Source organism: Portunus trituberculatus, chromosome 40, assembly GCF_017591435.1.
Source record: "Portunus trituberculatus isolate SZX2019 chromosome 40, ASM1759143v1, whole genome shotgun sequence".
Taxonomy (NCBI): Eukaryota; Metazoa; Arthropoda; class Malacostraca; order Decapoda; family Portunidae; genus Portunus; species Portunus trituberculatus.
Genome location: NC_059294.1, coordinates 28,355,312 through 28,380,311, shown reverse-complemented (window position 1 = coordinate 28,380,311; position 25,000 = coordinate 28,355,312). Strand labels below are relative to the sequence as shown.

Genomic DNA, 25,000 nt, shown 5'->3' with positions numbered 1-25,000 from the left:
CACCTTGAGACTGCGCAGGAGGGCAAGGAGAGAGGAGGAAAGTATACAACCAAACGGAGTGAAAAGAAAGCGAACCTAAACAAAGCACACACACACACACACACACACACACACACACACACACACACACACACACACACACACACACACACACACACACACACTTTGCTTAGCTTGGCTTGGCTACACACACACACACACACACACACACACACACACACACACACACACACACACACACACACACACACACACACACACACACACCTGTGCTACACTTCTCCCCATGACTGGAGATACAAAGCGCCCCCATCCATACACACACATACACACATTAGAAGCAATAAAATGTTAGTCTGTACAAGATGTTACCGGGACTATGTGTTGTACTACTCGCTTTTGAAGCCACAAAGAGCAGTAAAACGGAGGTGGGAAGGGCGGAGAGAAGGAACGAAGAGCAAAAAGGAGGAAAGAGTGTGGGTGGGGAGGGAGGGAGAAGGGTTAATGGTAGGCTACAAATTATACCATTACTGGCACTTGTTCTGTTCCTTTGTTATGTACATGGCTGCAAGAAGAGAAGTCTGCACCACAGTTTCAACAACAATACTAGTTGCGACACACCCCGCAACACCAAATAGCAGGCACTCGCTCATAACAATACATACAGGAGTTTGTCATCATACAACACTTTGCAGAGATGTTTGCTGTGAATCTTTATGTAAGGAGAATATACTGTTACATCCTCATTCATATTCAATCTAGATATTACGTACAATGACACACACACACACACACACACACACACACACACACACGAGCGCTTTAAATCAACCAAGTGACGTGAGAACATAGTTTATGTTCCCATACTAGGTAGGTCACACACACACACACACACACACACACACACACACACACACACACACACACACACACACACACACACACACACACACACACACACATTCGAAGACAAGGTTGCATGCAGTTTTGAAACCATGTTGCAGACTCCCGGATAGATAGCCAGTTTATCATTTTTACACTAATTATGCTGCAGTCACTAGCCAGGTTATAGACCCACTAGCCAGGTTGCAAGGCGGCCAACAGGTGAAATAGTGTTTTGCCTTCATTACCTGGCCGAGCGGGTGGTGACCGCTGCGCCGCCGACAGGTAAGAGAACGGTAGAGGACCAATCAGGGGCTCTGGGGCAAAACATGGACACTGTGAGGGAGTGATGGGGATGAGGGAGGGACGGAGGGCTGAGGGCAACAACAATGAAAGGGCAAAAATGTGTGAAGGAAGAGAGCAGAAATGAATGAGAGTAGGAAAAATAGTGGAGGATTAGAAGGAAAGAAGCCAGGAGAAAACACATGAATAAGAAAGATGTAGATGACTGAAGGATAAGAGAGAAAAAAAAGGAGGGTTGAAGGAAGTAAAATGCAAGGACGAAACTACATAAAACATGAAAACAAAGAGGAATGTAGAGGAAAGAATAAAAGAGTGAGTCTTAATAGAAACAAGAGGAACTAAAGTGAAGCAAGAACGGAAGAACAACACTGAACGGAAAAAAAGGAATGATTTAGAGAGGAGACAAAATCTACTCTAATAAAGAAATAGAGAAGCAGAAAGACCTGAATGAATGGTGGAGGAAAGAGTTTAAGTGAGGCGAAAGAACTGACCGCAATAATGTGCTGCTATTGGTGCTCAAGAACTGAAGGAATGATTACAATGATGGAGAAAAAGGTATGAATAACTGATAATGGTGAGAAGGAGGAAGCGCAAAACACATTTGTGACAGTGAAAAGGGAAAAAAGGATGATGTCAATAATGATAACAGACGAAAGAAAAACAAACAGGATGTGGGGGAAGGTACAAGACAAAACTAAAACAAACATTCAATTAGGGTTCCAAATGAGAGAGAGAGAGAGAGAGAGAGAGAGAGAGAGAGAGAGAGAGAGAGAGAGAGAGAGAGAGAGAGAGAGAGAGAGAGAGAGAGAGAGAGAGAGAGAGAGAGAGAGAGAGAGAGAGAGAGAGAGAGAGAGAGAGAGAGAGAGAGAGAGAGAGAGAGAGAGAGAGAGAGAGAGATATTACCTCCTGTCGGCCTCAACGTAGACGTAGTGACCTTCGAAACAGACACTCGAGGGATCAACACACTGCCAAACACTTACCAAAGAGGAACTAAGAATAGGTTGAATAAACACTGCATAAATAGCACCTTTGAAACATTTTCATGGCTCTGTGTGGGGTGGGAAGACAGGAGGAGGATAAGGCTGGGAATATGTAGGTATATTTACCCTAGTGTTGTATGACAAAATAGCTATTGTTATCGGAGAAGGTTTGGAAGCTAGTCATCCTGCCGACGCGAAACGATTAAACAGAAGAATCATTTAAACAGAGTGTGTGGGGAACAATAGCACATCTCAAGGACTTGAATAGAAAAAAAGACGACGTTCCAATCACTACTGAAGAGGAAACGATAGTCGAGGGACAGAAAAGCCGTCACCGAGGAGGGATTCCAAACAGTCATGGCTAGACGATGAAATACAAAATTCTTGCACCTTTCCAGGAGACTGCCTTGCTGCCGCAGCTCTGCTCCCGCCCCGGACTGTGAGAGTGGTGCGGATAGGACTGACGCTGACGTGAGGGTTGGGAGTAGGTATGGGTCACGTGGGAGTACGGCTGGGAGTACGTGTGGTAATCAGCAGGGGAGATTTTTCGTGTCTGGTGAAGATGGCGGCCAGCGTGGTGGTACTGGTTGTCTGGAGTTGGCGGTGGCGGCGCAGAATGGGTCATGGCACGGGTCACCCTCTGTGGGCGTTCCAATGACTGCGTCCAGTTGGGTCCACCATAACGAGAGGGTCGGGACGAAGGTCCTCCGCCATATGATTCCTGTGGAGTGTATCTTGCCTTGGGACGATGAGCGTCAGCATTGTAGAGGCCAGACTGGCTCGAAAAAGTGGCTGACGAACCTGGCGGAGGGTGAACCATGATGGGTGGCGGACAGACTGGTTCCTGCACACTCAAAGCCCGCTGTTTGTGGGCAGCGCGGACGTCGATAGGTGACGGAGTGGGTGTTGAGGTTAACAGAGGCTGTGGGTTGCTACGACTCATCCTCTGTGGCTTCTGTGGGCCCATAAGTGGTGGAGGAGGACGAGGCGGGACGAGGGGAGCCATGTTTGCCAGTTCCTTCATCGAAGGAGTGGAAGTATACATCTGACCGATGATAGACAATCCTGAACCTCTTTCTTGCCTCTTCCTTTCAAGGCGATCCACGGAGGCCTCTACATTACCCGTGTGAACACGGCGCAAAACAGCTTTCTCTACAGAATCCTTTCGAGCAAGTCTTTCAATAGTATCGGGCTCTCGGAATGAAGGAGAACGGGTTGCTAGTGTTTGCATGGTTGATGTTAGTTTAGATTTGGGCAAATACTCATCACGGATCGGTTGCCATCGCTCAGGGCTGCGAGACCTCCTTGGTGTCTCATATCTGGCTTTCATGAATTGCACGTCACCTGCCTCTTGGCCTCGAACAATCGTTCTCCCTGTTGGAGTCACGCGAGATAAAGGGCCGTTCACATTTGGCAGTGATCTGGTGCGTCGTCTGATGTCTTCAGGACTCTCAAATCGAAGCTTTAATCTATTGACATCACCTGTCTTGACATTATACAAGTAAGACCGAGAATGAGATGTCGGATTCCTCTGGTCACGTGGCTCCATTGATGTTTCAGCCAAGCGTTGCACTGATGATCCACTGACTGGGTTTGTTTTGTCATACATCCGCCATACTTGCGAGGCAACGTCTGCTTTACTGTTCAGGTTTACAGATGAAACTGATCTCTCAGGGAGATAGTTTTGGGAGAGCAGTTTACTTTGGGACTGCTGCTTTAAGCGGGACGGTAGGGTCGCGTAATGGGGCACCTCGTCCACGTTAAGCTGGCTGCCACGGGACGAGTGCCGCTCTGACGACCTGGAGTTACGACGTGCTCGTTTCTCAAAGAACTTAACTTTTCCTGCGACGTCTTTGTGCACGACAGTTCTCACTGACACCTCTGAGTCGCTCGATTCAGGGTCACTGGCTGGTTCTGGATCAGGCGGGAGGCTTTGGCTGCGGCCAGACCTGCCGGGTTTCTGGACGACTAGCAACAGTTGGTCTGAGTTGAGGGAGTTAGGTTCTGATGAGTCTGATATGTCTAGAGAGTAGCACGTGCGTGGCGAGGATCGTGAGAGGCTCTCGGGACTAATGGAGAGTGAGACATCGGGAACTGGCAAGGTGTCCAGAGTGGCTGGGGCAGATGCTACACCTTGACTAGACTTTTGTTCCATAACTTTTTCCTGGAATTCAATAGAGAGTTGCTTGGATAGCTGCCGTCTCTGGTCCTCAACGTTTGTAAGACTGCTAGTGCTCTTGGTGGCCCGTGTGGGTGATGGTTGTCTGACAGGTGATCGTTTGGAAGGCTCAGAGGGTGTACGGCTGTGCAAAGTACGCAATTTATCTGCGAGAGCACGTCCAGTCTCTGCCACATCTACTTTGTGATTAGAGAGCTCTGCTGAGCTCGATGTTGTCCTTTGCCTTGGTTTCTCTGTTTTCTCTCCCTCCAAGAGCGGATACTTTGCATCGATCCGTAAATCTCTGCGAGGTGGTCACGAAATGCATTTACTTGCTCCAGGCTGAGACTGGTCCACAATCCTCGGGATCTTAAACCAGAGTCTTCACGCGAAAGACTCAGACTAGAGCCCCGCTTGCTGCTGCTGCGGCGGCGTTCAGGGTCCTGGTACATATGGGAGAGATCGCGTACTGACGATCCTCGCCACAGGCCACGGTAAGTGTCCTTAGAGTTCTCTAATTCACGACGCCGCTTATAAGTGACTTCTGAGGTGTTATCAGAGATGGTAGAAAATTTATCACGTAAATCTGTGACATGTGCATCCCGTCCCCTCAGCCGGCAGTCACCTGCCCACTTCTTTTCTGGCGTCACTTTGTAAAGGAACTCCTTCTCTCTTTGGGCAACATTCAACTCTTTCAGCAAGACATTATACTCCAGAGCTTTCCTCTCCTTCTCTCGCAATCCCTTCCACGTCTCGAAGTCTATTATGGCTTGAGACCGACTTTCAGCAACAGACAGTTCCACGCTGCTCACAGAGTGTTCAAGGCGATGGACGCGCTCAAGAGATGTAAAAAGCCTCCTTAGCTGCGAGATTCGGGCGCTTCTTGGGGCTGCATTTCTTAGCTCAAGGATGTACTGGCGGTAGCGGCGAGGGTGGGAGTGTGGAGAGGGAGTGAGGACGTCAAGTGATCTGCTACGTCGGGGCGCAGGGCTGGAAAGTGAAACCTCTGTGGGGATGTCCTTGAAGCTGCTGCTCACCTGACGAACTAACTGCAGGGAGCGAAGGGGCGAGGTGCTGCGCGAGGTGCTACGTGACAAACGACCACCAACAGCGTCCCCGCGAGTTATGGCCTCCCATTTGTTCCGCTGCTCATTGAAGGACGCCGAGAAACGTGAGCGACGGACGGGGGAAGACTGAGATCGTGAGGATGGAGGCTCCGACTTCTTTCTGGGTCGCTTTTCACTCTCCTCAGCGACGATTTTTTTCTCGGGTGTTGGTGAGGGCGAAAGGTCGATCATGCTTGAGTAGCCAGTCTCGTTGCTCTGGGTAGTGTCAAAACTCTCACTCTGTTTCAGCTTTTTGTCATCAGGAGCCTCCATGGAGATATCAGAATAAGGAGACCCACGGGGACGGCTGTCCTTCCTACTGACTGGGGATTTGCGGCTAGCAGGCTGGGACTCTGGAGATAGACAACTGCTTCGTCGTCTTCTACAGGTACTGTCGGCGCTGCTGCTTCGGGATGCCTGACACGGCCCATCGGAATGGCTTTGCTGAAGTGATGTTCGTTTGATTTTGTTCATGCTGCTCACCGTGTGTCTCATCACGCTGCGACCGCTGTCAGCCGAGGTGTTAGACCACTTCCTGGAGGTATCAGCGCTGAGTGACCTGGTGTGGCCTAGCACATGTGGGGCTGCATGATCCTGCTGTCTGATTGGAAGACTCCTGTCTACCAATATATCCCTCTGTGAAGATCTGTAGTGCAGTTTGTCCCGACTCTCATAGTGTCTGAGAGGACTCTTAGTCTTGGCTGGAGGTGCTGTTCTCCGTGGAGGTGAGTTTTCTCGATCTTCGATGGTGAATCGAGATTCTGAGACAGTACGGCGGCCCTTCAGAAAGTTTTCTCTCACTTCCTGTGTCTGCTTTGCAGCTGAGAGCGATCGTCCAAGTGAAGTAGTCTTAGTATTGGAGGAACCAAGCTTCTCCCTGGACCGAGCCACCTTTTCTCGGTGCCACGTAGAATAAAGAGCCCGAGTCTCTCGAACACGCTCCGCTGAGGTGGACCGCGCGGAGGGCACTGGCGGGCGGTCTTTGCCTGCCTTCATGAGAGATGGATGCCACTTGGACGAGATGCGGCGCGGCGGGGACGGAGCCACGATTACCTTAGATGGGGCAGATCTCTTCTTGTCACCAAACGTGTGCATGGGAGGTTTGGTGGGAGGCGCCATGATGCGGGTCTGGCCGTAAGTCAGGAACAAGTCGGAGAGGGACGGATGGTGGAGGCCGAGGTCGAGGTCAGAATACACCACGTAGTACTCCTCTGCAAGAAGGACGTCATAAGGCCTTCCACTCAATGCCATCCAATGAAGGGTGCAGGGAGCCTCATGAGGGCCTCCTAGGCTTGTGTTGTTCTGGTGTGCGCTGTTCTACCATGGTTCCTATGTCTGTGCCTTGTGAAGCAAGCGGCAGCACAGAGGTGGAGGGGCAGAGAGGCAGTGCTCGTGTGGGCATTCCTCAGGCGAAATCATCAACTCTACAGAAAAAATCCAACGAAGTGCTTCTACAGGCAATCTTGGCGTGCATTTTCTTCGACTTTGTTTACTTTTTTGCGACAAGAGCTTCGTCGTGCACACATTCGGACTACCTATGCTTGCATTGGTAGCCTCGGGTGGCGCGAGAGTGTATTTACAACGTCTCAGCTGAGCGACTTTTTGCGCTGAATCGACGCGTGCATGCTTTCGGAAGGGTGCAGGAGCAGATGGAGAAGAGGCGGTGCAAGAGATAAGGAGGGGAGGGGGATGAATTATAGGAAGTGTTGGAAGAAGGGAGAGAGGAAAGTAGACATGTACAAATATTTCTAAGTGAAGGCTCTCAGAAGACTTACCACAGAGAGAAGCAAGTGTGCAGAAAATGTACTGGGAAGGAGTGAATATGTTTAATTAAGTTACAAAAGACACATTTAAGAGACTGTCAAACTATTTAAGTAGAATAAAAGTAAATTCAGGAGTAGTACTTCTAGAGAGACATGTATTATTTATGATAAATAGATCCTAAAAGACAGTCAGGCACGTATCTCATAATTGTTTTAAGAAGGGTGGTGTATCAAACATCTATCAAATTTCTATGACTGACTAAATGTGAATGTGGAGACTGCCATGTGCAGACATCTATTAATTAAGGACATTTTGGTAGTGGTCGGGGTGGTGGTGGTGGATAAGGTAGGTGGTGGTGACTTTGGTGGTGGTGATGGTGACTTGCTGCAGTGGTGGTGCTGGTGGAGGCAGTGGTATTGCAGTGAACACAAAAAGACCTGGCGAGCACAAAACGCAGGCCATACAGCTTAAGTGAATAATGAATAACACAAAAAAAGACATGCGAAATAGCGATGGCCAAAAATACTTAGTGATGAGCTCGTGCCATTCAGTACTAAGTAACTCAGGCAAGATTCATTCAGTTGTGTGTGTGCGAGAACAAAACAAAGGCGTTGGGGTTGTGAGGCACCGAGGAGGGGCAGAAAGAGGTGCATCAGGACTCCCGCCACCAGACTCCACAAGGGCCTACCACAGGAAGTGACCTGGGAGGAACCAATACTTGGGGCAGCAAAAAAAGATAGAAAATCGTCACAACAGCCATGGGTGGGGAGAGTGGAGGGCAGGGAAGGCTTTGGGGGATGATAGTGGGGGATGGTAGTAGTGGTGGTGGTGGTGGTAGTGGCAATACACGTGATGGTTTAGGTGGTGATGGTGGAGTGGGTTTGGCGGTGGTGATGGAGGCAGTGAGTGGAGGATGGTGGCGGGAAACATATAAGGGTTTAAAATAAAAAAGAAAAAAGTTAGCACAAGAACACATCATAACTCAGTTTATGATAAAATATATTAGTGAATTTAATGAAAACTAGCACACAAAAGTAAAATGTGAAAAAAAAAAACAGTGAACCAAACACTGCAATCAAACACAATAGAAACTTTCAAACATTAATGAAACACAACAAAACAGGTGAGTTAAAGAACAGACAAGCTTGGCGTCCCTGCAATGACAGGACACTCGAGGAACATACAGGGGAAAGGGAGGAAGATGCAGATGTGGGTAAAGGGATAAGGAGGAGCAGCATTCAGTGATAGGGAGAGGGATTGAACTTGAGCACGGAGAAGGAAAGGAAGGAGGAGGAGGAGGAGGAGGAGGAGGAGGAGGAGGAGGAGGAGGAGGAGGAGGAGGAGGAGGAGGAGGAGGAGGAGGAGGAAAGAGAAAGAATAAAAAGGAGGAGAAAGAGAAAGAAGAAAGGGAAGAGGAAGAGGAAGGGGGAGGAGGAGGAGGAGGAGGAGGAGGAGGAGGAGGAGGAGGAGGAGGAGGAGGAGGAGGAGGAGGAGATATTTTACCTTTGGGCTTCGGAGGGTTGGGTTTCTGCAGGCCAGTGATGGGGATGTCGCCTCCTCGCTGGATCTGAAGCAAAGAACGTCTCACTGAATCTCTCTCTCTCTCTCTCTCGTGCGTAAAAAACGACTGATTCCTTTCATAGATTATTTCTGCATTGACACAATAGAATTATGCGCGCACACACACACACACACACACACACACACACACACACACACACACACACACACACACACACACAAAGAAAAAAACCATAAATAAATAATAAAACAATATAGAAAAAAGAAAATGATGAAATGAATAAATGAATAAATCAACACCTCAAAAATTAAATGAGAAACACTTCTATCTCCATATTCACCTATTATAATGGCTATCACAAAAAAAGTAACTCACATTACACAGACTATCAGAACAACAAGTGGAAAGGCTACGTGAAGACTGTTGAGGAAACCGTGACTAAACCACATGAAGCAAGCCCACGAAAAACAGGTGCCCTTTGCCCGTCCAGGGGATGAAGAGGATGCAACACCCTGTGCACTGTGTGAGCTCGTAATGCAAGTTGCTCAGCCCGGTCTCCTCTCCTCAGCTCGAGTACAAAGGCGTAACAAACTAACAAAGTGAAGTTAGAAACTCAATGATTGTCTCAGACTCGTGTGTCCTTGGATCTTTAAATGGCAGCGGAGACAGAGAAGCAAAGGAGGCGAGCTGTGTTTGGTAGCTGGTTAACGTTGACTCTGCCTACACCTGCATCCCTTTATTGCGAGGCGTGGCATTATTGAAAGTGACAAAGTGTATCTGATCTGTTTACAGGTCGTGCCTTGCGAGAAGCAGAGTCTCACCTGGCGGTACACTTGGCTGGTCTTGCGAGGGTCGGGGGCGAGGCGGCGGGCGTCCTCTCGCTTCTTGAACACTAGTGTGCTGTCGCTTTCGTATCCTGATTCTTTCAAGGCACTGCGGAAGGGAGAGGAACGGTTAGTCAATTGTGATTAAGGGACTGAAAATAAGAGAAGATTAGGTTCGTTCATTTATTCATTTATATATTTTTTTAATGTAGGAAGGTTTCTGGTTAAGGGGAGCAAACAGACAGAAAGGGAGAAAAAAATGAGAAAAGGCACACTGAAGACTAATCCAAATTGTGGGAGAAGGAAACAAAGGCTACATAATGGTGACGCCGTATTGCTCCTGTGGGAATTATGGTTTCAAGAGGAATTGCAGCACTGTTGAAACATTAATTACAAAACCTTAATACAGTAATTGTATTTCGTGAATTGTAAAACTAAAAAAAGAAAAAAAAATAAGGTAATCCAGAACCATTTTTCATAATCTTGTCATCTGCGAAAATAACACTTCTGTTGTAAATATCAAGAAATGAAAACTAAGCACAAGTGTTTTTGAACGTATTAGAGAGAGAGAGAGAGAGAGAGAGAGAGAGAGAGAGAGAGAGAGAGAGAGAGAGAGAGAGAGAGAGAGAGAGAGAGAGAGAGAGAGAGAGAGAGAGAGAGAGAGAATATGCTATTAGTTTAGATAAGAAAAGTATTTATTTATATCATAAGACCCCAAAATAAAAATCTTAGTTATACTTACTGGGTCATTGACATCATCTGCGACCCAAACCTATGATTGACGGACACCGGCGGCGGCTCCTGGGATTGGGACTGAAACGAGAGGGAAAGAAAGAGCGTGTTAGAAGGTACCAAGATGATGCCAAACACTTCCCGCACTGGGCCTTACCTGTGATGAAGGCGCGGTGTGTGGTGACCTTCTGGGCTACCTAAGGCTATTACTTTCAATAGTATGGTTTGATTCTTTTTGTGTTGTTATTGATTATTTTTACTCTGATTGTTTATCGTTATTGTTATTTTTTCTATAATAGTACTACTACTGTTACTGTTGTTGTTTCTTTTAATACAACTATAACTATTACTATTACTGCTACTATTATTATTATTATTATTATTATTATTATTATTATTATTATTACTACTACTACTACTACTGCTACTACTACTACTATTACAAATTTACTACTACTACTATGACTCATTCGTTTTAAAGGTTCGTTCAGTATAATTTGTCCGAAGCGAACAAGAAACCAGCACATATGAATTAGATCCTTTTATGTAAGTCAAACCACTGATCAGTAAAATTCTTTCATGACTATCATCTATCTAAAAATCAGTAAAACAAAATCAAAACTTAAAAATCAATGCATGGATGTTAGAATATACAAAAGAAAAGTTTAATGTTAGATTAAACAAAAATATAAATCAAACTTAAAACTTTTATAAAGGAAGGAAAATTAATTAGAGGGAAGAACACAATACCACACACCCAAACACAGAGGAAAACAAGTAATGGAAGGCTTTTGTAAGCGAGACCCTTGGGGATTAATTTGCGTGAAATGGAAACAGGAGAGAGATGAATGATATTGTGTAACGTCCAGAGAGAGAGAGAGAGAGAGAGAGAGAGAGAGAGAGAGAGAGAGAGAGAGAGAGAGAGAGAGAGAGAGAGAGAGAGAGAGAGAGAGAGAGAGAGAGAGAGAGAGAGAGAGAGATTGTTACACCCAAGAGAAGTCAAAGCAAGTCTACATAAACACGCACACACACACAAACAAACCACAGAAGATAGATAAGAGTGTGAATGAGGTAAAGTTTATCCATAAAAAGGAAAGATTATTCAGAGAGACAAAATACCAGAAGGAGGGAAGGTAAGAAGCTCCTGAAGGGAAAGAAGAAGGAAGAGAATAAGGAAAGAGGGAAGAGAGGAAGGAAGGAAGGCAGCTCAAAGAATAGAGGAAGAAAAAACACGTAAGAACAGAACCAGTAAGCCAAGAAGACTAGTGTGGATAGAAAGGAATCAGTTAACGAAGGAAGGAAGGAAGGAATGAAAGCGAGGGAAGGATATAAGGAGAGTTAAATGGAAGTGATAAATAAAGCGAGGAAATTTTTGAAGGTAGAAGATGCACGGAAGAAAAACCAACCTCTAGTTTAACATCAGCGTCCGGGTTCTGGTGGCAACATGGAAGAGAAGAGAGCAGTGTGAATGAGGCGACGGGCATCAGTGTGCATGGTGTGTTGTGTGTCTCCTCGCTCCACCTCATGACACACACTCACTGCCTCAGCCTGCCTCGCCACACATCCACACCTCACTAAACAGTCACTCAACTTTGTCTTTCTAGAAACACTGCAACACTCCTAACCCCTTCAGTACCGTGACGCGTTTCCATATTCATTTTGCTTACTGTTTGGTGATTTTATGCAGCTTCAGAAACTTATGTGGGGATTGAAATAGTGAAGACTGGGGACATTAATCTTCTGACCTCCATAGACCCTTCCTAATGTCAATAAAATCGTTTATTCACACCGAAAAACTCAAGATAAAAATGCGTCACAGTACTGAAGGGGTTAACACATATCCTGCCTTAGAACAAACTTGGGACACACTCACTGCCTCAGCCTGCCTCGCCACACATCCACACCTCACTAAACACTCACTCAGCTTTACATTTCTCGCTACATTCTCACCTTTCTAACCTTGTCTCATCATATATTCGGTCTTAGAGCATACTTGAGACACTCACTGCCTCAGCCTGCCTCACCACACATCCACACCTCACTAAACATTCACTCAGCTTTACATTTCTCATTATATTTTCACATTTCTAAACTTCTCTCAGCACATATCCTGCCTTTGAAACAACTTCATAGACACATTCACTACCTGACTCTGCCTCTCAAACCTCACATAAACTTCACTCTCTTAGCACACTCTTAATTAACTTGTTTTAGCGCACACCCTGTCTTATAACAAACTGTGCAGTTTTCTTATTCTTTCTCATTGTGCACCAACACACTCCTAATCCTTCGCTGCCAACCTCATAGAACGCTGATTTTTTTCTTCATTCTGCCTCAGCACATACCTACAGGCATAACTTGTTTCATATTAAACCTTGAAACACATCAACTTCCTTCTTCAATCTTCTAGTCATGAATTTCTTGGTAAATCCTCTTGATTTCCTTAGTTCTCTCCCTCTCTTCAACTTATCTCACTTGTTTCTCAGCACACCTGTACTAAATTCACACCTTCCTCGCCCACGGGAGCTAATTAGGATTCTTCCTCTTTGTTTCAAGCATCCTCTTCTCTCCACTTCCTCAATCACCTCACACTACCAATGCCTTTCTTGATCCTCCTCTTCCTTCTCCTCCTCCTCCTCCTTCTCGCCTGATGGGTGTTTTCCTATCACTTGGGATTTTCACCTTTACCGTCTCTCATTATGCTCTCCATCATTACCATCACATCCTCCTGCACCTTAACCTGTTTATCTGTCACTCGTAACATCCCTGCAGTTGCTATTCCTATTATAAGCACATCCGTCATCCCACACACACACACACACACACACACACACACACACACACACACACACACACACGACAAATTGCACAACACATAGCAATATCAGTACATGACAACAAGGACAACATTTACTGATGCACGCATCCATAAAAGATGAAAAAAAAAAATCTGTAGGTGCTAAATAAACATGAAGACAAAACCTTAGCTAGGTCAACAAAATCATGACTAAAGAGAGATCATTCCCATGCAGCCAGGCGATGGAAACAGACCATGGAACATAACGATACAGTATACAGTAAACAAGAATTGACTGTCAAGCCAGAGAAAAAAAAATATAAACAAAAAATAATAATGATAATCCATAATAATCAAAATAACTTGTCTAGTGCAAAATATGAAAAATAACTCTGGGGGAGACGAGTCATATTCTTTAGCATTGAAGGTAAAGGAGAGTAATGAACAGTGACATGACATCAAAATGCATCATTCCATGGAGTCTACATGTGACAGCAAGACGTGGTGGCATGACAAGTGTATTGGTGGGGTAGTAGTACCTTGTAGCTCCTCGTACTCACGTCCACCACAGCGACGTCCTTGTTAAGAGAGGAAAATGGGAGATACTCGTACACTCACACAGGGACTAAAGAAATTCACTAAACTCACCATTAAACTTAGAATATGATTATTTTTCTGCTTTGTTTCTCTATCTTCTCCCTCCTGCCGATATCTTTTGTCCCTATATTACATCATGTCTCTTTTCTTAAATAGAGAGATGTTCAAACTAATACAGGGACTAAAGAAATTCATTCAACTCACCATTAAACAAAGAATATGAATTTTCTGCTTTGTTTCTCTATATTCTTCCCTCCTGCCGATCTCTTCCATATCTTTGTTAATTCATGGTTTTTTTTATTCTTAAATAGAGAGATGCTCAAACTCACACAGGAAGTAAAGACAATCACTGAACTCACCATCAAACTATTACCATTTCTCCCCTTCTTTATTTCTCTCCACTACACCTCACTATTTCTTCCTTCCTGCTGATATTTTTCATTATTATTTTAACTCATTTTATTTCTTAATTATGAGACTAAATATATTAACACAAATCATCATTAAACCGACTTTTTTCCCCTTTTCTTCCTTAATTACATTATACCACTTTTTGTCCTGCATGTCTCTTCCATTACTGCATAAAATAATCTTCTTTCCCTATCTTATCATCCCACTGCAGCGCCATGTCATCTGGCTTCTACGGCGCTAAAGTTTTATTCAGTAAGTCAATCACTCTACACTACCTCAGCCAATGCATATAGTTACATACTCTTTGCCTTTTTCCTTCGATTCTTGCCCCTCTGGCCTCGAGCTTTCATGAGTTACTATTTGCAGAGGAAAGGTTGTGGTTTTCTTTCGTTATGTGTTAGTTTATGAGATCAAAAGTATATGATAAATTGCATTATTTTATCTACTTATTAAATCCTATGAACATTTTTAGTTATTCATTTATTTGGTTTATCGTATATTGGTTTAATTAAATCTATCTCTTAATCACATGCCTTTTATCTTTAGTCTAATCTAATTTTACTTATATACATATTTTGTTAGACACTATTTCCTTGAGATTATCTGGTGGTTAATCTTACTTACTTTCATGCCGCTGGTGAATCTTTCTTTAGTTGACTGTCAATGTTCTAAATGTCACAGGGCATCATAAGGCAACGTTATAGATTTTTACTTCCTTCTTCTTTCCTCGGCCTTCTTAATATCCTCACTTATTCATCTTCCTCCTCCTACTGTTCCTTCCCCAACGCCTCCTCTTCCTTTTTCTTCTTCACCACCTCTTTTTCCTCCTCCTCTCCTTTCTTTCTTCTTCTCCTCCTGCTCCTAACACCTCTTCTTCTTCCTCTTTCTTCTCCACCACTTTTTTTCCTCCCTCTCTCCTTCCTTCTCCTCCTCCTTTTCCTAACACCTCTTCTTCTTTCTCCTTCTCCACCACTTCTTCGTCCTTTTCTCCTTTCTCCTCCTCCTCCTCCTCCTCCTGCTCCTAACACCTCTTCTTCTTCCTCTTTCTTCTCCACCACTTTTTTTCCTCCCTCTCTCCTTCCTTCTCCTCCTCCTCCTCCTCCTTCTCCTAACACCTCTTCTTCTTTCTCCTTCTCCACCACTTCGTCCTTTTCTCCTTTCTCCTCCTCCTCCTCCTCCTCCTGCTCCTGCTCCCTGATCGCCTGCAGCAAACACACGCGGGAAGTCGAGCGTACCACTAACTTGCATTTCATTTATTTCTTCTCCTTCTCTTTCTTTCCTTCATGTTCCTCCTCCTTCCCTCTTGACCGTCCTTTACTTACTTTATCAATTTTGTTCCTCTTTACCTACTGTGCTATATCTTGTTTCTTCTTTCTTTTTTTCTTTTTCTCTACTTTCTTCTTAATTACACTGTTGTCGTTTGTTCTCTCTCTCTTTCTCTCTCTCTTTCTCTCTCTCTCTCTCTCTCTCTTTCGCTAACTATTTGCATCTCTTTGCTTCCGACCTTTCATCTTTTTTTTTTTCCTGTTTTCTTTAATTCTTTTAGTGTCTTTGTCTTCCTTTCTCCTCCTCCTCCTCTTCCTTCCCCTAATCTAGTTATAATGACTTTCTGCCTCTTCCCTTCTTACACTCGATCTTTTTTTACTTAGTATTTCTTTTTATATCTAATTACTACAAATTTTCACCATCTTGTTCCTTCACACTTTTCTTTCCTCTTAACTTTACTTTTCCTTCCTCTCTCATTCCCACTCGCGCTTACCACCACCACCAGCACCACCAGCAGCACCTCTACCACCACCATCACCACCTCCAACACCACCACCACCATCTCTATCATCATACTCATCTCCGCCTGACATTAAGTGTTTCCTCACCACTCCTGCCTTGTAACACAAACTACATGCATCCTTCACACTTCCTAAGCTTTCACTCTCTCTCTCTCTCTCTCTCTCTCTCTCTCTCTCTCTCTCTCTCTCTCTCTCTCTCTTTACGTCTGTTATTTCCTCTCTCTCACTCTTATCTCTTTTCTCTCCTGTCTCCCTTTCACTTATCTATCTCGTTTTCCAGCATTTTAATCTTTTTTCTCTCTGCATCTCCTCTTTGTTTCTTTCATTTCCTCTTACCCTTATATTCTAAACTCCTTGACTACTTAATCCTCCTTCTAGTTCCTTATGATTAAATCCTCACTCTATCTTTTTTCTCTCTTATACTCATCCTCTCAATTTTATTCCCCTTTATCGGCAGTTTTCTACCCTATTTCTAGTTCTCCCCTTTAAAACTTATACTTTAACTTTCATCTACTCGCTTGTATAACTATTTTCCTCACCCACTCGCCAGCCCACTCACCCTCTTCAGCTCCTTCTCGGCGAGTGAGGAGTATCCGGGCACGTAGTCCTCGATGCGGCCTGGCTGGTGCACGTAGCGGCTCGTGTTCCTGAGGGAGAGAGACAGAAAACGGTGACCTTGAGTGCCTCGGTCGAAGTGGCGAAGCGTGCGTGAAATGGGAGCCTCGTGTATTCTGTCTGTGATAGGAGGAATGGTGAGCGATTGAGGTTAGGCGATTTGTGGATTGTTTACCTGTTGTGTGTTGTGGGTTTTGTGGGTTTTGGGTGTTTTTTTTATCGGTCGTCTTGGCTGGTTGATCTTCTATGTGTTTTTTTTTATTTATTTATTTTTATTTATTCCTGTTTTATGGTATGTGTTTTGTTTTGGTTTATATTCGTGTTTGGGCTATTTTGTAGTATTGCTGATGTATTTCGTGTGTATGGTCATGGTCTATCTGTCTTTTTTGCCTAAGTTTTTATCTGTCTATCTGTCTATCCATCAGTGTGTGTGTGTGTGTGTGTGTGTGTGTGTGTGTGTGTGTGTGTGTGTGTGTGTGTGTGTGTGTGTGTGTGTGTGTGTGTGTGTGTGTGTGTGTGAATGACTAGTATTTACTTATAGATATTCTTATAAACTACCCTTGGAAGTTGCAATATACGTAAACTTTAAAAAATGTAAAAAAAAAAAAAGAAGAAAACAGTACATGATTTACACCATCACTACAATCATCACCAGCAGCAATGACAACACCACCAACACCACCCATACCACCACCACCAATAATACCAGCACCATCACCACCACCACCACCACCAACAGTAGCAGTAGGAATAAGAAGAATAAATTAAGTAACAACACACACACAGATTCCTAAACAACAACAATAATAATACTCATGAAAAGAAAAAGAGTCAGAAAGGAACAATAAATCTGCTGCTGCCACTCTCTCATCCTCTACGTTCCTCATTCAACCCTTCCGGAACGATTATGTTTACAATCCAACCCAAATCAACACGAGTTTTATCGACGCCAACACGGAAGACAACACTTCTAACTGTGCAAGGTGTTCCCCTCCTCCTCTACCTCCTAGTCCTCCTCTTCCTCCTCTCCCACCTGCTCAATTCCTCGCCACTATCATCCACTTCCCGTCCCTTCACCCACGCCGCCTATTCTGAATGAGGGAAGAGTGAATGGGGGGACGAGGTGCACTGAATGGGTGTGAAGGAATGTAAAGGAGGCGAGGCAGTAAGAAAACAAGATATGCTAAAGGTGATTATTCCTACCTTGCAATTGTGTGTGTGTGTGTGTGTGTGTGTGTGTGTGTGTGTGTGTGTGTGTGTGTGTGTGTGTGTGTGTGTGTGTGTGTGTGTGTGTGTGTGTGTGTGTGTGTGTGTGTGTGTGTGTGTGTGTGTGTGTGTGTGTGTGTGTGTGTGTGTCCATTTGGTGTCTTATGTTATTGTCATTCAATATCAAGTACGAATCTTTCTTTGTGTTTATTTCTTTCTGTCTTTCATTAATTATGTTCATTGGCGTCCAATTTCCTGAGTTATACATGATCTCTCTCTCTCTCTCTCTCTCTCTCTCTCTCTCTGCACAAATTGTTTTCGCCTAATCCGCCTGTGGTTGGTATCTCTCCTGCCTTCCCTGTCTCGACACACACACACACACACACACACACACACAAGCCTCTTATTCCCGGAGGTATAATTAACGAAGGGAGAGTAAGGAGTAGGGGGAAGGAGGTGGCAGGCTGGTTCCTCCTGTTCATTTTAATCTCTCTCTCTCTCTCTCTCTCTCTCTCTCTCTCTCTCTCTCTCTCTCTGACAAGCCCCCAGGACAGATGGTCACCGGCGAGCGATCAGCTAATCCTACACAATCAACTGCTTTGCCTTCCTTGTGTGTGTGTGTGTGTGTGTGTGTGTGTGTGTGTGTGTGTGTGTGTGTGTGTGTGTGTGTGTGTGTGTGTGTGTGTGTGTGTGTGTGCGTGTTCTGGTGTTGATATTCCGTTTTCTTAACTATTTTCTTTTTGTTTGTCTATGTTTCTGTCTGTTCCTATCTATTAATGATTTGTCTGTTTGTCTCTGTGTCTGCCTGTCTGTCTCTTCATTTGTTTTATCTGTTTATTCTATTTCTTTACCCATCTGTCTATCGGTCTGTTTCTATTTGTCTGTCTGTCTGTCTGTCTGCCTGTCTGTCTGTTTAATACGAGCTCTTAACCAGCACGAGAACTGACTCGACTCACCGCAACAAAACAATAACAGTAACCACCACCACCACCACCACCACCACCACCACCACCAATACTGCCACTATCACCACCATTAACACCAATAATTAGCTCCCCTCCTCCTCCTCTCCCCCACCACCACCACCACTGGCAATGGCAATAAAAAACAACAATCAATACCACCATTATCACCACCACCACCACCACCACCACCAACAACAACAACAACAACAACAACAATCACCACCACCACCAACAACAACAACAACGATAGCAACACGTCTTTCCATTAACACTAAAATGATAAAAAAAAAATATCCGAGAAACCTAAAAAAAAAAATAAATAAATAAATAAAAAGCAGCTTAAGAACAGAAGCTGAAAAATATATATAACGATAATAATCTTAAGAACCTCTTCAAACAAAACAAATATCTACCTCAAATATTTTACAGGAGAGAAAAGGAGTAAATGAACACAGAGACACTTCAACACCTAGGGAAAATAACCTACGGCACAAGCGCACCACTGTACAACACTCCAATGAGGAAAATAACTAGAAGAAAAGAGAATTATGGGCCATTTAAAGAAAAAGAACTATCAAATCAACGGCGATTGCAACGGCAGGTAGTGGTGGTAGTAGTAGTAGCAGCAACAGCAGTAGTAGTAGTAGTAGTAGTAGTAGTCGTAGTAGTAGTAGTAGCAGCAACAGTAGTAGTTGTAGTAGTAATAGTAGTAACAGTAGCATTTGTAGTAGTAGTGGATTAACATCTCTTCTGGCTGGCCGCTCATTGCCAGCCAGCCAGCCAGTCAACAGGTGCGTCGCGGCGGCAGGTGCGGTGTTGAAGGAAAGCCGCGCCTGTTTACCGGAGCCCTCATGCGTAAAGGAAGAGAACCAAGGCGCGAGGAAGTGAGGAGGAGGAAAGTGGGGAGTGACGGAGGGAAACTGACGAACGTGGGGGAGGCCGGAGGAGCAAGAGGAAGAGAGAAAACTAGGGAGGTGGTGAGGGAAAAGGAAGAGGAGGAAGAGGATATAAAACAAGTGAGATGGAGAAGGAGGAAGAGGTCGTGAAATTGATAAAGTTAAGGGGAGGAAGATGAATTGATTGACTGACTGATTGACGGACTGACTTATTGACCGGAGAGAAGCTGACGGGAGAAGTACGAAGAGGAGAGAAAATTTAGTGAAGTGGTGAGTGGTGATGGTGGTAGTGGTGGTGGTTGAAATGATGCAAAGAAGGAAGGAGAAGGATGAGCATGAAAGAAAACGAGAAGCAATGATCGATTAAGTGACTGATTGACTGGCATTGATAGAGCAGTGCAGGGTTAACAGTTTTGCAGCGCCGAAAATTTGAAGGAGGATGGGAGACTTGGGAGAAATGGTGAAAGAAAACGAGTGAATGAGAGATGGTGAGGGGATAAAGAGGAGGAAGAGATAGAAGGATGGAAAACTGAGAGAAGGAGAGAAGGATGGAAGGATGGGAGACTGAGAAAAATGGTAAAAGAAAAAAGAATGAATAAGAGATGAGGAAGGGAGGGAAGAGGAGAAAGAGAAAGAAAGATAGAGAAAATAAGGAAAGAATGAAGGAGCTGAATTGACGAAGTAGAAAGACGAGGAAAACAGAATAAGATGCAACTAAAATAGTCAACAGGGAAATAGAAAGAAAAATGCTTATAATTAAAACATGGAATACAGATGAAAAATGTATTGAAAAACAGGATCAAGTGAAGAAAAATATCAAACCCGTCTGAAGTAGTGTAGACTCTCTCTCTCTCTCTCTCTCTCTCTCTCTCTCTCTGGATCACCTTCGCTTCCCGGCCACCAAGAAAAACCTTTTACTAACTCTGGTATTCGAGCCACACTATGTCACCAACTTTCGTGACATAAACAGCACTACAGGGACTCAACAATAACAAGGGAGGAACTACTGACATTCCTCTTCCCTAGCGGACAGCGAGGCCATGTGTCTTCACCCCAGATTCACAGGTGCCCCTCAGTAGGTCAGCCGGGAAGCAGTGTTGATGGAGACCTGTCTTGATTATTTCTATAGCTGGACCGGGAATTCGAACACTTCACTTCTCAGTTGTCAGTCAATCAGTAGCTACGTGTTCAGGTTACTATTGATGTTGATGATGTGATAATATGAAACCATGATTGCGTACATGCTATTGTTAGTCTTGACACCAGCGTGCTTTGTATCTCTGTGTATCTAAGTAACGTCGGTGGTGGTAGTAATGATAATAATAATGAAACACGTACGTAATTAAATTTCTAAATGTCTGCTTGTCCTCCACATGCACCACGTCGATACTCACGCACACAATGAGGTAATTATAGCTAAATAATACTAATAATGTCACTCTCTCTCTCTCTCTCTCTCTCTCTGCTCAATGAAATAAAGGTTATATTGACTGGGTTTTTTACTATTTTTTTGTATCCTCTCCTTTCAATTCTTATTCTATTACTATTATTCATTTTTAACTTGCAATTATCCTTCTTTGGTTTGGTGAAGTCATGACCTGCTGTTCTTCGCTCACCCTCACCTTGTCTGCCTCAGGTGAGTGGTGCCCCTCCTGCCCACCGCCCTTGGCCTCCTCACACGCCCCTAACTGGTCTCCTTTCCTACTTTCAATAACACCCACCACCCACCCACACACACACACACACACACACACACACGTATACGCACCTTTCACCTTTTCAATCACTCGCTACCACGCTGCTTGAAAGGAACTAAAGAGAAAGAACGAAGGACGCGGAACTGTTACTTTGCCGCACAATTTACCAAACGAATGATGTGAACTGGCGCACCGCAAACTCCCGACAAATATGCCAAATGTAGGCAAACACAGGAAGCTCATAAGAGGGTCAGTTCGTGACGCTTTGGACCGTTTTCAGAAGCACTAGCTGCAGATACTTTGAGTTGAAGCTACACAGGGATATTTCTGTGGTTCTAGTCACAAATGAACACAATTTCTACACTTTAACAGGAAGAAACATTCGTGAGCACCAGGCTAATCATCTCAGTGGCCTGTGAAAATAATCATGCTGAGAGAGAGAGAAGAGCTTTTCTGAATACGAGCCACTGATGGACACTAAGGCGGGAGCTCGTGGTGGTCAGCAAGTAGTGGATGGCAGCAGGGAAAGACAAGTTCCTGATGGGGAGGGAGCAGAGAAGCGGGCGCCCTTTAATCATCTCTAACACAACCGTCATGCAAATATCGTGCTCCTGAAGGCGACGAGGGTGATGAGGCGGCAAGCACAGATGAGACGTGGTGCTGAAGGAATGATGAGGAAGAAATGATGGAGGAAGACGAGGAAGATGACGAAAATTTGGCAATCTAGAGATGGAGAGACAGAGAGAGGAGACTGAAGATGGGAGGAATGGAGTTGATGTTGCAAGAGGAGGAAAAGAAGGAGAAGATCGGTAATGTGAGTGTTTAAAGATGGAAGAAGAGAGAGATGGAAGGAGGGAGAGAGGAATGGACGGAAGGACGACCTAAAATGCAACTTGTGGAGGAAGAGGAGGAGGCGAAGAGTAACAAGCATAGGAAGTAACACAGGAAACGACCTCAAAACGAAGAATAATGCAACAAAAGCTCTCTGACCCCCTTCTCTCTTCCCTTCACCTCCCTCCCTTCACTACTTCTCTTTCCCTCATTCTTTGCTCATATTCTCATCCTCTCTTCTTTCCCCTCACTAAACTTTTCTTCACTACCATTTTTTATTTATCTCTCTCTCTCTCTCTCTCTCTCTCTCTCTGCTAACATCACCCTCACCATGATCACCACCACCACCACCACCACCCTTCCCTCAGCACTACACGATCCCTTGAGCCACACCTCCCTGACCCTTGCGGTGAGTGTGGTGGTGAATGTGGTGGTGGTGAAAATTAATTCATTATATTTTTTACCAGGTTCCGATAAGATGGTAAGGAAAATTCCTTGTGTAACTTTAGTAGTAGTGGTAGAAGTAGTAGTAGTAGTAGTAGTAGTAGTAGTAGTAGTAGTAGTAGTAATAATAGTAGCGGTAGTGGTAGTGGTAGTAATAGTCGTAGTGGTAGTAACAGTAGTAGAGCTACAGGTAGTAGTGGTAGAGGTAGTGATAGTGGTAGTAGTAGTATTGGTGGTGGCAGTAGTAGTAGCAGCAGTGGCAGTAGCAGTAGTAGTAGTAGTAGTAGCAGTAGTAGCAGCAGCAGCAGCAGTAGTAGTAGCAGTAGCAGTGGCAGTGGTGGTGGTAGTAGTAGTAGTAGTAGTAGTAGTAGTAGTAGTAGTAGTAGTAGTAGTAGTAGTAGTAATAGCAACAGCAGTAGCAATAGTAGTAGTAATAGTAATAGCAATAGTAGCAACAGCAGCAGCAGTAGTAGTAGTAGTAGTTTCAGTAGTAAAAATAACAGTAGGAGTATCAGTTATCTTCATAACAACAACAACAACAACAACAACAACAACAACAACAACAACAGCACTAAATAAAACCTCCAATCATTCTTCCTCGCCTCATTAAACACTATTTTAACTCAACTAATACCACAGCGAGGCCTTGACCCCGAGGAGGAGGAGGAGGAGGAGGAGGAGGAGGAGGAGGAGGAGGAGGAGGAGGAGGAGGAAAAGAAGAGAAATGAAGGAAAAATATGAGAAGACTGAAACAAAGTGAAGGAAGAGAAGAGGAAGATACAGGAGAAGGAGGAGGAGGAGGAGGAGGAGGAGGAGGAGGAGGAGGAGGAGGAAAGGAGGAAAACAACGGTAAGTAAAGAAGGCGGTATGTGTCAAGAGGAAAGGATGGGAGGAGGAGGAGGAGGAGGAGGAGGAGGAGGAGGAGGAGGAGGAGGAGGCAGAAGGAGAACTGAAAGGAGGAGAGAGAGAGAAAAAGCAGAATTAGAACTGAGAGATAGAGCAGAGAGAGAGAGAGAGAGAGAGAGAGAGAGAGAGAGAGAGAGAGAGAGAGAGAGAGAGAGAGAGAGAGAGAGAGACAGAGAGAGAGAGAGAGACAGACAGAGAAAGAGAGACAAACAGAGAAAGAGTGAGACAGACAGACAGACAGAGAAAGAAAGAGAGAGGAAGAAAGACCGAGACAGAGACAGACCGTGTGTATTGGAGCGAGAAAAAAATCACAGGAACAAGATCTAAATAAGTCAATCCCAGTAAAGTCACACAGCTCCTTTCCTAATGACCAGACGAGGCCACTCAGAGGGAGGGAGGAGGGGAAGAAATTAGAGGATTAGATGGAATTATAGGATTGGGAATGGTTACACTTCGGCTCTGCTCCGCCCTGGTCACTTGAGAGAGAGAGAGAGAGAGAGAGAGAGAGAGAGAGAGAGAGAGAGAGAGAGAGAGAGAGAGAGAGAGAGAGAGAGAGAGAGAGAGAGAGAGAGAGAGAGAGAGAGAGAGAGAGAGAGAGAGAGAGAGAGAGAGAGAGAGAGAGAGAGAGAGAGAGAGAGAGAGAGAGAGGATAAACTTAGCTAAACACGAAGCGGAGAAACAAACTCTAGAATTTTCAAGCTGGAAAATGAGCTTCAGAAGAGGTTCATTTCAGTATTAAGGATAATGAGCCCTGCTGTTTTTTTTTTCTTTTTTTTTTCTCCAGCTGTTCGAGGAATAGAAGGTTCTGTAATGTCTGCCTGTGCTTCTGTGCCTCATTGCAAAACTCTTCACTATTATATTATTATCATGTTTTTTTATTCGTATCACACAAAGAAGAAAAAAAAAAAAAGAAGAGACGAAGGAAGGAAAAAAAAAAAAAAAAAAATGTACCATCTTGTGTGCCTCACTGTAAAACTCTTCATTATTATATCACTATTATGCTTTTTATTCATATTTCTCGTAATGCTTTTATAACAGACAGTGGCGGGGGTAGGGGGATAGAAATACCTCTCGATATATTCCTAATTTCTTTTTATAATTCTTCTTATTTTTCCCCCTAGTTTTCTCCTCCTTATCTTTCATTTGCCTCTGATTTTCTTCTGCTAATACCCTCATTGGGGCAAAATCCTATGATGCGTGATATGTAACTAACTTTTATCATGTGGCTATAAAAGTTATCAGACTAGAGTGTAAATGATGGGTTTATTCATTTATACTCTTGTCATCAACATTACCCGCCTCAACAGGAAAGAATAATGTTAAAATTTTTCCCGCTGAATTATAAAAGTATTCGCTCCCTTGGCAATATTTTTCCGGGAATAAAAGGCAATTAATCAAAGGTTTGTATGTATGCTTCACTTATTAATTGTTTTCGTTTCATGACGGTTTCCCATTATTCAATTTCCAATCACACGTTATCCAATAATCAAAAAGCCTTTTAATCAGTAGTTATTTAAAAGTGTATATGTGTGTGTGTGTGTGTGTGTGTGTGTGTGTGCGCGCGCTGGCTGAATTGC

The 25,000-nt window shown here is 44.2% G+C and overlaps 1 protein-coding gene across 31 annotated transcripts in view; it reads right to left on the bottom strand.

Annotated features, from left to right (window-relative positions):
• The window catches only part of LOC123516083 (titin-like), a 562,881-nt gene that overhangs the window by 21,011 nt on the left and 516,870 nt on the right, over nucleotides 1-25,000 (bottom strand). For 20 of the 31 annotated variants that reach the window (XM_045275142.1, XM_045275145.1, XM_045275141.1 and 17 more), the window contains 7 exons: nucleotides 16,423-16,510; nucleotides 13,608-13,646; nucleotides 11,678-11,704; nucleotides 10,282-10,352; nucleotides 9,537-9,648; nucleotides 8,697-8,760; nucleotides 4,328-6,640 (listed from right to left, as the gene is read on the bottom strand). In XM_045275142.1, coding sequence (XP_045131077.1) covers nucleotides 4,521-6,640; nucleotides 8,697-8,760; nucleotides 9,537-9,648; nucleotides 10,282-10,352; nucleotides 11,678-11,704; nucleotides 13,608-13,646; nucleotides 16,423-16,510 — 2,521 coding nt within the window. In that variant the 3' untranslated portion in view covers nucleotides 4,328-4,520. Of the gene's footprint in view, nucleotides 1-1,130; nucleotides 1,200-4,327; nucleotides 6,641-8,696; nucleotides 8,761-9,536; nucleotides 9,649-10,281; nucleotides 10,353-11,677; nucleotides 11,705-13,607; nucleotides 13,647-16,422; nucleotides 16,511-25,000 lie in introns of those variants that run through there. The other 11 variants (XM_045275169.1, XM_045275167.1, XM_045275166.1 and 8 more) reach the window with 5 other exon arrangements.